We start from the raw sequence: 13,001 nt of genomic DNA, 5'->3' as shown, positions 1-13,001 counted from the left end.
AACACAACTGAAGGTGCTTTTGTATATGAATTACATTTTTTAATGTATTTATTATAAAGACATACATAGCCTACCTAAGATGCAATGCTTACCAACACCTGTCAATTAGTTAGTTACATTGTTGCAATGCAATTATTGTCCCAAGTCCGGTTTCATGAAAACAACAAAATACAAAGCAAAAGAGCGCAAATATGAACTGGATGAAAAACTTGGTATCAACCATTGACTACATATAAATATAGGTTTTCATGCAGTCTATGGTATCATATTATGAAAATGATACTGACAATAGTTGAAAACAAGTCAAAGCAGGAATACAATATTTCCTTCTTCTTCACGTGCATCTGATAAAGAACAGCACAGTACTGAAGAGGTTAAGAAAAACAAGTTGGTCATTTTCTAAAGCTTTCCGAACTGGAGGTTAACAAACAATCTTAGAATAGGTAGGAATGCATTTGCTTGACCACTGAAATGTGATGTTTAATAAGTTCCTCTGTTATCATCATGATATTAAAAAGTGTGTTTTATTCCACAGGCAAACAATTTATAAGTAAAAAGCTGGATTTGATTATTCAATCGTGGACACAATTTTCCCCGGTTTGATGCACACTTGATCACAAACAAAGTGTCTCGAAAAGTTTCAAGTACTCTTTTGGCCCATATGTGGTTTTCTTCAAATACACGCAGGTGACAGGCTTCTCACTGGGGGTCTGTGCTGGATGATCCCACAATGCCATGCTGTCGCAGCAGGTTCCTAAGGATCTGATTCTTGGACTTCCAGTCTTCCACCTAGCAAGAGCAACACAGATAGAGCAGTAATAATGAAGATGAAACACTTTTAACTAAATCAAGTTACACATTGAAACGACTGGATTTAGATTCAACTGGAGTTATAACTGGAGTTGGTAGAGTCGTCGCCTTTTGACCGAAAGGTTGAGGGTTCGATCCCCAGCTGAGCAACATGTCCGATGTGTTCTTGGGCAAGACACTTAACCCCGTATTGCTCCCGCTGCTACTGTGGCGGTGTATGAATGGATTAGTGTTGTACCTACTCTATGATGTACGTCGCTTTGGATAAAAGCGTCTGCTAAGTGAATTGTAACATTGTAACATTGTATAATGTGGCTGATTATCGAATGAAGTAAGATCCTGACTTTAAAAGATCCTGCACACATGGCACCCTACCCCTATCCAGAAATACATAATGTCAAACTTTTTTGTTCTTTAAAAATCAGTCTGTCAAGCTGTCATAGCTCACATTAGACCTGAGTCTTTTTATTTATGATGAAGTGAACCATTGTGAAAAGGGCAACGGACCAACATCAAATGAACTGGACTGCTTTCAGTGAATAGACATGATAAGAGATAGTCCTCCAGACTCTGTGTTCAGAGCTGTGTGTCACTTGAGATGGTCAGTTCTTCTTGGCAGCAGTCTTTAGAATGCTGTTAATGACCAATCAAAATGGAGTATTCAACACAGCTGTGTAATGATACATGGCATTACACACCTGAATCATTCCCCCCCCACCTCTAGAAACTAGAGTTTAAGGAACAAGTAAGAAACAGACATACCTCCTGTCTGAGAAGCTGGTTGTCAATCCTGAGACGATCAAGAGTGCTGATATCTTCCCCCAACTTTAGGTTGCTCTGTCGGAGTTCCTTGATGTACTCACAGGCTTTTGACAAGATTCCTCCTTTGCTCTGAGACAAAAGAGCCTACAAATTCATAAACTTGCTAACTTGTTCTCTTAACCATTTAATTTGTAAATATACTGTTGTGTATTTGTTGAATAAAATGCTTGTGTCCACAAAAGGGTTTTTTTTCTTCAGAATGCCGGCTTCTTTTTTCATTTGTTCTCAATGAGGAGAGTATGAACTAGCATACCTGGAGGACAAATGTAGTGCTGATGGTTTTTTTTTCCCAGAGCCCTCTGCCTTAATTTGACCTGCCCCAAGTACTTTCAAATGTTCTTTGAAACCAGGAAAATGGATGATAACCTTGTGGAGGCTTTGTCTCAGTCACAAAGTGTGCAATATGTCAGTCAAAAATAAGAAAGAAATCCATATTCTCTGGAAACAGATCAGCCAGAAACTGATCCATCACATAAAGGTTCTTGTTGTCTATGATAGCTTGTGTCATGCACCCACATGCTCCACAGCTGTCAGACAGAGCAGTGACAGCAAGGACATCATTAATACAGAATCATCCATACTGAGCACAAAGAACTGCATCCTCTGGATCGTGCTAAAAGTAAAGAAATAATGGGGGTTTCCGATGGCCTAGCGGTTGTGTCTTGCACCTCATGTGCAGAGGCTATAGTGCGTTGCAGCGGCCGTGGGTTCGTGTCTGACTTCAGCCCTTTGCTTCATGTCATTCCCACCTCTCTCCTAACATCATTTTCCGCCTCTCTCTAGCTGTGATATCTAATAATGGCAAAAAGGCCCAAAAACATCTCTTAAAAAAAAAAATCTCAAATGATACAATAATTACAAATTTCCCCAACACTATCATATACAGGGGGGGTTATCTAAAAATGTTGTGATAAAACAAAACCCACAACAAGCATTTTTTACCCTCAATGTACACGTCCTAACCCACCCCAATGTAGTCGGCTCTTTTCTGACAGAAATAAAGACTTAAGTGGACACAGGCACTAAAAATCTCTCCTTTTGAAATCCAGAGAAGGTCTCACTCTGAGCTTCACTTACCTGTCCTGTTTTGGTGTAGTCAATGTTACAGTCTGGGATGGCTTTCGACAGCTGCACAATCCAGTTGTTGATCTTGTCCCTGCGCCTGCGCTCCACTGTTGGACAAATACGTGAATTAGAGACTTTACTGTATCATTGAAGGCTTGCTCTGCTGTTTGTAGTAAAATATGCTTTAACCATTCACAAAAGTAAAAAGTGAGCACTACTAACCTTCATTGTGCTGGGCACGCCGTTTCTCATCTCTTGAACCCCGAGGAGCCTCTTGCTTTCTGGAAAACAATCCAGCATAACGATTTGAAGTTTGCTCAAACCTTTAGATGTAGCAGATTTTCTACATTTGGCTGAAAATGATCATTTCTCAATAGATTCTTTTGTGCTGCATATCTGTTAAATGATGATGTATTTACGCAATGTATGGCTGAGTGCGAGGTGCGATTGTCCTTTGATTGGAACCCGTCAAAACTTCCTGTGGCGACATCATCACATACAGCTGCCCTGTTAAACCAAAGGTTACAGTTAGAGCAATTTGAATTGAACATGGCATTGTGAACACCTGAAAGTGAACATTTTATAGAACTCACCCACTGCCTTTATGCTATCGGAGATATAAAATGCTTTTGACTGCTAGCGACACACAGGCTGAAAACACTGCATGTAATCTCTGCAGGCCTGACTAAAGTACTTCCACTAAATGTGCTTATATGCAAATGACATGCTTGTATAGTTTTTCAAAAGTAGAGACACACATGATGTTTAAATTATTAAAAAAACAGCCATAACATAAATGTTTTTCAAAGCCTCAAAAAATGAAAGAGTATGTTTACCTTGTACAACACTTGAATCCCCCCCACGAATAAAAAAAAAGTGATACATTGCTGTCAAAATGTAATATCATAGTTAAGTGTTTTCATTGATAAATGTCTCTTCTCTGGTACAAGCATTATATTTCTTTCTTTTAAAATCCAATAGGCCTTCACAAATGGGTTTAAACTATCAAGTAGATGTGTAATCACAGTTTTTGTTGTGTGGAAATCTAATTTGGACAATGTCAGAGCGGACAAAGCCTTACACTCCCCCATGAGATCTTTGGTGCCTCTGCTTGGGGGGGCCTGGACCCCAGGTTGAACAGCAATGATTTAAGTTCCTAAAATAGGGCCCAGGTCAAACCATGGCACCTCATGCACATTACCCACTGTAGAACAGTGTCTGTTAACACTCACACAAACTGCACTCTGAGACTTTACACTTTTATATTTTTAAATATTTGTACATTTATGGGTTTTTTTTTAAATTGGATTTCATAGTTTCATGTAAGTTTCCCGATATGAATGTGTCTTTTAAAGAAATGATGCATGGCCTTGCAGTCAATGCCCTTCACTGTTCAGGCAACATGTGACAAATAAAGACCATGAATCCTTGAACGGTGATTAAATAACAACACTCTCCTTTGACTCCACTATCAAATCTGTAACTTGAATTTTAAATGCCAGTGTAAAATGAAGGAGCCTTAGCAATCACATTGTTTGTCATCGCCAGGCCTTATAGCAGTGAATACCTGTGGGTGTGGTCTGGCCCAGCAACGTATCAGAGGCCTGCACCGTGGTCACCATGGTGCCAGTGGTGGCGTCTGCGATGGTGGCGGGATAGTAGGCGTACTGTGTCTCTGCGCTGCTGTCTCCCTCCAACCCATCAGACTGGGAAAACACGGCCTGACACCAAACACATATTCACTCCATTTTAGTCTGGTTTTGTACTGTTCAGCAGGTACAAAAGGAAAGTAAGACATTCAATGAATCAAGAACATTGAAATCCACAAGCTTCTGTGAAGACTGTTGATGCTGCAGTTCTGAACAGAAAAGGTTAAAAATGTCAAATTAACAAAAATATGCAGCAAATGGTCTACTTTAAAGCTTGTTACCAGAGAAATGTAACTTAACCTGTAACACATCTAAAACAATTCTTCATAGTTAAAATCTTAGACCACTGAGTAGCAACTTAAATTAACCAGAACAGGTTTTCAATATATATAGAAAATCAACATTGTTAATCAGATGAGCCAGCTATAAGAAGTGATGATCTTTATGTATTCAACAGTAAACAAAAAAAAACTTTAAGTATAAGTGATTATAAAAGATTTAAAGACTCTAAACTAAGAATGTCTCCTCAAACATCTAGTATTTTGAACATAAAATAATTAAAAAAATAAAAGGTAGTTAACACTACATACATTGAAAGTTACTTACCTCTTCTGTTCTTTTCTAAACTCCAGTCATACAGTGGGGTCAGTGTTGTTCTCACCTGTGTGACCGTCTGTGTATTTGCAGGGAAACCAGTAACCAGGCTGACTGCTGCCGATCCATCTGTCTGACCCTCCAGCTGGCCGTCTGACACCTGGATCACTCTGTAGGTCACCTTGGACACACCGTTAAAAAGAGAGGTCAAAACTTCATCATTCAGACATGACCAATATTGTGTTTTTATTGTCTTTATGCTGCAATTTTCACGTTTTCTTAATGTCATGTTGATAATTTATCCATGTTCTTCAGCAAGGCACTTTGACTTTCCTGTTTTCCAAAAGGTGCTTTACACTTGCTTTGACTTCAATAAAAGTTTCATCCTTAAGATTTACGTGGACATATAATTGGTTAACTGTAATATATAGTGAATGTGTGAGCCCTGTTAGTTTAAAAAAAACTATAATGCCCCACCAGATTTCAAGCAACACATTTCAGGTCAACTAAAACGACCACATGGTTTTGGTATTACTCATCCGTACCTGGCCGCCTGCTCCTTCTGTCTTGAAGAGATATTTGATGGGTTGGTCGGTAAAGGTAGCAGCAGACTGAATGGTGGCAATAGCTGCCGGGTCCTCTGCTGTGGCCACTGACCCTTAAAGAGTCAAAAAAGTTAGCTAAAAAAACATGTAGATAAGTATGATAAGCTTGTGCGTATACCAACAGCACTACCTTAATCTGGCGTACATATTTCTTGCATTTTAAAGATCTTTCAATCGCTACTCATATGTAGTAATCAATCAATCAATCAATAAAAACTGTATTCCAGACCCGGTGTCCAGATAAGACGATACAAAAGACATGAAATACAAAGCACAGTATAAAACACACCTAATATAATCTCAATGCACAAATTAATAATCAGTAAAATAAATACAAACAATGCCCTCAGATGATACAACTTTACCAGTAGTGCATGTAAACATTTCTCTAAAGTTTTTTTTTAAAACAAAAATATAGTTAAATGATGGTATTCTGGAAATGTAAGGGTTCTGGTGTATTGTATTAAATATAGAAGACATATTTATCATGAGTAAAAATAAATTTGACTAAATGATAAAATACAGATGTTGTTATACTGCAGTTTTACCTTCCTCGTTGACTGTTACACTCCCATCTGGTTCAGGGCTTTTCTGTTGGCTGCACACATTGAAATACAAAAGACGAGTCATCTTGTGGTTTAATTGAATATTTGCTATTGAAAAACGAACTAATCAGCAGGTTTAGAGCCTAGCCTGTCATTAGATTTTTGCATTGAATTGACAATGGCGCATTTTCAGTCAATGAGTCCCACTCACCTCTTCATTTCTGTCGACAGTCTTGGACGAGGAGACCGCCCTCAATCTCTCCCACAGCCAGACTGTGAAACAAGTTCATTAAGTTGGACAGAAATACGCGATAGACCTTATTTGTAACTCAAAAATATTAACCAACTGTATGACTTAGAACCACTATAAGCCCAGAGCAAAGTTTAAGGCTGAAACTGTGACAGAAAACGCTGGTTTGCAGCTAGCTTTTCAGGCTGCTCGATCCGAGTCAAGCTGAACGTTAACGCGGGAGATAACGGAAACTGGCCGTCTTTGCCTTCACAATAAGAGCGCATCAAAGAAAATCAGGTTGTCGCTCATACGCGTGATGTAAAAACGAATTAGCTCGACCGAACCGTACTTAACTCAAAATTAATATTACGCCCTGGTCTTTTTTTTTAAACTTCATTCGCTCAGGTACATTCAAAAACGTATCCTAACACGTACATTGTTGTGGAGATTCGCACCGGAAACGACATTTTTCATTATAGCTAACTTGACACAGACCTCTTCCTTTCTGCTACATCACTTTATCGGCCCCAGCGGTTGTTACAGCTGTTAAACAAAGCACTTTCCACGAGCTAGCAATGACATTGTCAGTAAAAGCACAAGGATAGAGTCGTACAAGTCACAACAGCTGAGCTATCTACTGGGAGCCATTTTGTTGAATATATTCCACTCTGAACAAAGATCTACTTACGCCGCAGTGGTCCCTCCCCCGATATTTGTCAACAGATCAGCTTCGGTGTCTGCTTTACGCATGCGCGGCATGAAATTATTGTATAATTCCAGGCTTTCTTATGACAAAGGTCGGTTTCGTACTTTAAGTCATAATTTAAAAAAAAATCTGTAAATAATTACAACTAATTCAACTAATTTCTAAAAGTCAAACTAAAATTGTCATTGTTTGCATTTTTTTGCAGAGCGAAGAAGACATGAGCAGCCAGAAAATGAGAGCGGGAAGGATGACGGGGGGGGGGGGGGGGGGGTGTTGTTATGAATGTGATCTCTCACACAAAAAGGTCATTTTTGTTTGATAAGTCGTGGAAAGATTAGTAGATCTTATGGAGTGCAGTTATCTGATCATCTGTTCAATAGTTTTTTTTATGTGATTACCTCTTTATTAACCTATATTAGGTAATAAAACATATTTTATATATATATAGAGAAAAAAAAAATATATATTTTATATTTTATATATTTATATTTATTTAATCTTTTTGTAGCCTATATTTATAACGTCTCCTGAAATAGCCAACATATATAAATTTTTAATTTGATGCCATCAACACATTTCAAAAAGTTGGGACATGCAGGGTCATGTTTACCACTCTGTATTTGGCTACATCTTTTAACCGAACTCTGTAAGCGTGGTGTTTTACAAATATAGGCTATATATTGTCATCATCATCAGCATCAACACCATCCTAAATATCATCACCGTTGTCATCCATTTAATCATCATCATCATCATCATCATTGTCAGTCCCATCATAATATGTCCCATTAAAGAAAATGGATCACATCAGTCCAGTTCTGAGGTCCTTACACTGGCTCCCAGTCTGTCAGAGAATAGACTTTAAAATCCTGCTGCTGGTTTATAAAGCGCTTAAAGGTTTAGGGCCAAAATACATTAGTGACCTCCTGATTAATTACGAACCATCCAGACCGCTCAGGTCGTCTGGGACAGGTCTGCTCTCTATCCCCAGAGTCAGAACCAAACACGGAGAAGCAGCGTTCAGTTTCTATGCTCCTTATATCTGGAACAGACTCCCAGAAAACTGCAGGTGTGCTGAAACTCTCAGCTCTTTTAAATCGAGGTTGAAGACACACCTGTTTACAGCTGCCTTTCATTAAACAGCTTTAATAAGATTTTAAACTTTAACTCTGCACTGTTACTTTTAACCCTTTTTATAGTTTTACTTCATTTATTTCAATTAATTTCATTTGAATTATTTTTATTTGAACATATTTTCAGATTTAATCATTTCAGTGATTTTTTAAATGTTCTATTTTAATTTTAATCTAGTTTCTTTTCTTTCCTGTCATGATGCTTTTGATGTCTTGTGTGAAGGACTTTGAATTCCCTTGTTGTTGAAATGTGCTATATAAATAAACTTGCCTTGCCTAAAGGAGACATATTATGAAAAATCCACTTTGAAAGTGTTTTTGAACATATATTTGGGTAACCTGAGTGTCTACTGACTCACAAAATGTGAAATAAAACCATCCAGTCCTTTTTTCGTAATCTGCATAAGTCTTACAACACAGAGAAAAGGGCTCCGTCTCAAATTTGCTCAACTTGAGATGTCACAAGTTGGATTCTGGTAAAATAACCTCCAATCCCCTGGTATCTCCACCCATGGACTCCACCCCAACCCTAGAACAAAACTTTTACGCAGGTCCGCCATTTTTATTCTCGCTACAGAGTGGAGTGATGTCAACTGGGAAAACTCAGGGGGGGCTCATTGCATTTAAAAAGACACACACCATTACAGAGCGTTCTGAGAGAGCTGGTTTATACAGGGTAACAAACCTCCTTTGGTGCTTGATTTATGTTATATTTTGACCAAAGCACAGCACAGATGTTTCATTTAGACCACAGGGGACTGTTTGAAAAGCTGGAAAAGGGGGATAATATGTCCTCTGAGGTGTTCATTAAAGAGCTGGGTCTTTACATTTTTCTTAAAGGTTGAAATGGACTCTGCAGATCCAATGGAGTTTGGTCATTTGTTCCACCATTGGACGGCAGCAGAGGTGAAGTCTAGCTCAAGACTTTGGGCCCTGTTGTGAAGATTGGATCAAGTTTTGTTGGAAGAGTGTAGTGGGCAGGAGGGACTGTAGACCTGGATGAGAGAGTTTAAGGAGGAGCCATTGTTGTTGCTGTTTTGTATGCAAGCAGCATGGTATTAAATTTGATGAGAGCAGTAACTGTGAGCCAGTGGAGGGAGATGAACAGCCGAGTGACGTGCTGTGATGGGTAAGTTGAAGACCAGTCGGGCTGCTGTGTTTTGGATCATCTGCAGGGGTTTGATTGTGCCTGCAGGAAGACCTGTCAGCAAAGAGTTGCAAAGTAAATGCATGATATCACAAGAGCCAGGAGCTGTGTAGTTGTGTTCTGACATGTAGGGTCTGATCTTCCTGATTTTTTACAGGGTCTATCACTTAAAGCCAGAAAGATTTGAGACAAACAGATTGTTTTTGGACAAGAACTCAAAGACTTTATCAAGGGCAAGTGAAAACAGTCTGTAGTTTTTAACGTGGGCTTGTCATGTGGACCAAAGTGCAGATTAAAACAAAACCAAACCAATGTCCCCATCAAATGAAGAACACATGTTCAAGGTTTGTTCCAGCATTCCCAACAAGACAGTTGAGAACATTCAGACCAACTAATATTTACAGTCTATGGTTTAGGGTGGTTTTTTGGAGCAGTGGGGTGACCCAAGCTTGCTTGGATGCCGTGGGGAACACACACTTTGACAGAGAGGAGTTGATGATTGCTGCATAAAGAGGAAATGGTCTGTAAGAGGTCCAAAGGACAGGGAGTCCAGCAGAAGCTTGGAAACTTCGGAAAAGTATATTCCATCGTTTGAGGATATGAGAGGACTTAAGTAGTTATTATTATTTCTTTTAGTACTTAAATATGAATTACTTTTGATGTCAATGTCTTTTAGGTAGCAGAAAGCAAGGAAGAAAGAAGAGGAGGAGGTCGGTGTCATCATTTATTCTGGTTTAGTTTGTATTTTTCTTGTTTTATTGCTAAGGTATGATTTCCTGGTTTATTTTGTCATTTACAGTACTATGTGTTTCTAATTTCCCTGTGTGTATTTTTGTCGACTTTTTCTGACTTTATTTTAGCGTTTTTCTTGTTTTATTTTGTAGTTCTGCCCCTAATATTCCATGTCTAGTTTTACTAATTGCTTTATTGGGTTTCCCTCCTGTTCAATTGCCCTTGTTTTTTTTTATTCGTCTCACTTGTGTCTTGTTGGTCTCACCTGTGTTTGATTGCCTTGTGTGTTTAGTCTCGTTGCGCGCTGTGTTCTGTGTCATATAGGCTATCATATGTCCGACCCTATGATCCAACTCACCCTGCGCCTCTGGTTCCAAATTGATTTTCTTTGTGGTTCTTCGGTGATTTTTCTCCTTGATGGACTTTGTAATATTTTACTTTGTATTTTTCTCAATGGACAATGTTTATGACTCTTTTATTGTGTGGATTTCCCCTTGTGGCTCCTCTATAGTTTTTCCCTGTAAGTTAGATTTCGAGTTGGATCTTTCATAGAATATTTGGACACCTGCACCAACACCAAGGCTTGGTTTAGTCTTTTGCTTCAATAAATCATTTTTTATTCTGTGCATGGGTTCTCCTCCTGGCATGACTGAACTTTTGGTACAGGTGGTGAGCATCAACGACTCTTTCCAGATAAGGTTTGATTATCTGAACAATATGAAAGAGCTTAAAATAGATACTTGTTCTACCCAGTTTGCATTATATAAAAAATATTGAAAAAAATTCAAAAAATTGAATCTGGAGATAAAGCTGGGAAAATGCTAGCACACAGGGCTGATTAAAAATATAATAGGTATCCCACTTTTTAATCATGATTTAAAAGTTAACCTTTATGCGTATGATATTTCATTGACTTTGTCCCATCCAGATAAGTCAGTCCCACATCTCCTTAAACTCATCTGTGATTTTGGTCTGTTCTAGAAAATCAAATCGTCTTAGTGCGAGGCTATCCCTCTAAACAATCTCACATTCCCTGGACATCTGATGTCAACTCCTGATGTATGGAGGTCACAGGGCATAAAATATCTTGAAGTTAATATCAAGATCTCCAATTGATACAATGTTTAGTTGAATGGCCTCAGACTCTTAAACAGAGATGGACAAATGTACCCATATCTTTGTGGGAGAGGGCAGAAGTACTTCAGATGAATATACTTGCCAGGTTCACCTTTATTTTTCAGTTGTTCTGTAAATGTCCTTTTCTTTACAACCCTAGGTGGTAGTTTGGCGTCACCTTAAAGTTAACATATTTTGGGATAGAAGAAATTACATTTTTGTCTTGTTCACATCTGAACTGTAGTCTGTCTGTCAACAATGGCCCCTTTGTTAGTATGTGTCTAACTGCACATTTGTCTGTGGTTTTCTGTCTTTTTCAGTTTTTGTGACTGGAAATCGGTTTCTGAAACTTTCAGCTGTCTAATGCAGATATGCAATCAAAATATCAAAGTTGTTTCTTTGGAGGTGTTTGCATCTGATGCTTCTTCTTTTTTTGTTTTCACTTGGTGCATATTTTTCATAACAATCAATCCTCCTGATCAAATTTAAAATATAATATTAAACCAAAAGAGTACGCTTGATGTAGTGACTTTGTTATTTTCTGTAACTGTATGAGAGATTTTACATTTGCACAAACTTGATTCCAAGTAAAGTAAATTAATCCATGAAACAAACTTGTACTCTAAGTGGAAGAATACAGAGACTTGAGCATGGGAATATTAAAAAGCGGTGATTTCTGCTTGATGTTTAAAGGAAATCTAAGAATTAATTCGCAATTGAAGAGAATTTTGTAAATACCAGTGTATGATGGCTGTAGTCAGATTAATCATGGATCAAAATCTTTTTCCGACAGCAGAAGATTCATCATACATACTTTTCAACTCTAAAGGTTGTTTTATAATTCTTGGAGATTCAAATTCACCTATGCCTCCAGGTGAACAATACTGACATCCAACTTTTGGTTTTATAAAGATTAGGCAGGTATAATCCTGTTACCATAAACCCACGCCAACTTGCTCTGCAAGGCTTCCCCACCACTCTAACTTCCTTTTCTCTCCTTCTTTTCTAACCTCAGTTTCATCTTGATTTATATTGTCATTAATCACATATTTGTGGGTAAAATTACAAAACAATGGAAAATATTTATATTATATTTGATATTTTATCAATTTTTAATCCATTTACTCTTGTGAAACTTGTCCTTAAGTGTAACCTAATGATCTCACAGAAAAAAAACAGCCCCAAAACACAAGACAAAAACACATTTCAGGTATGGCTATGGCCTGCTTGTTCACTTGTAGGATTCACTCCTCTGTAAACAAAGAGCATCATGTGCATCAAGCCTACATTCCACATGATACACATGAAACACGTTTCTAAATCTTCATACATTTACAATACAACACCAACAAGACCAACAAGACCCCACACACCTCCACCATGTTTCCATGGCAACACATAGCTCCAGTGATCTCAATATGTGAGACAGAAAACCCAGGCCAACCGGTTCTGCTAGCTGAGACAAAAGATTGACATCCAAAGCGCAGCCAAGGAGGAGTGACAAAATACCTGTTGTTCAGTTCATCTTTGCTTTGAAAACACTCACAAAGTGATTCATAAACTGCAGCAGTATGACAAATCACTCTGACAGTCTTAAAGATTTATACAGGAACCTTTGTAGGTTTGTTATAGCCTAATGAGATATGGGACTTTTGTATAAAGCTCCTTGTGTATTATTGTAGTATTGATTTGATCTTGTTTTTCTTGATCTGATGGAATGGTAATAAAAATATTAATTGAAGGTCAACTATGGATTGCCTACTTTGCATATGTTACACAAAGGACATAAATATTCCTTTGACAGCTTTCAGCTCATACGAAAGTAAATCTGCCGTTTGTCCGTGA

General features: G+C 38.1%; 1 protein-coding gene across 3 annotated transcripts; it reads right to left on the bottom strand.

Moving 5' to 3' along the window:
* Positions 1 to 14: 14 nt before the first annotated feature.
* usf1 (upstream transcription factor 1) lies at positions 15 to 7,117 on the bottom strand. 3 transcript variants are annotated; one of them, XM_061033541.1, is made up of 11 exons: positions 7,011 to 7,117; positions 6,302 to 6,363; positions 6,094 to 6,143; positions 5,486 to 5,598; positions 5,008 to 5,121; positions 4,265 to 4,418; positions 3,117 to 3,204; positions 2,920 to 2,978; positions 2,710 to 2,804; positions 1,573 to 1,716; positions 15 to 789 (listed from the first exon to the last, which is right to left on the bottom strand). In XM_061033541.1, the coding sequence occupies exons 2-11, from the start codon at positions 6,307 to 6,309 to the stop codon at positions 700 to 702; spliced, it is 915 nt and encodes a 304-aa protein (XP_060889524.1). In that variant the 5' UTR covers positions 6,310 to 6,363; positions 7,011 to 7,117; the 3' UTR covers positions 15 to 699. The 3 variants fall into 3 exon arrangements, with proteins under 3 accessions (XP_060889524.1, XP_060889523.1, XP_060889525.1); XM_061033540.1 differs by lacking the exon at positions 7,011 to 7,117 and having other exon boundaries at positions 6,302 to 6,925; XM_061033542.1 differs by lacking the exon at positions 7,011 to 7,117 and having other exon boundaries at positions 1,573 to 1,701; positions 6,302 to 6,923.
* Between the last annotated feature and the right edge of the window lie 5,884 nt (positions 7,118 to 13,001).

Source organism: Labrus mixtus, chromosome 3 (assembly GCF_963584025.1).
Source record: "Labrus mixtus chromosome 3, fLabMix1.1, whole genome shotgun sequence".
NCBI classification, from domain to species: domain Eukaryota; kingdom Metazoa; phylum Chordata; class Actinopteri; order Labriformes; family Labridae; genus Labrus; species Labrus mixtus.
Note: the sequence above shows the minus strand (reverse complement) of the source record. Positions and strands in the feature narration are given on the sequence as shown.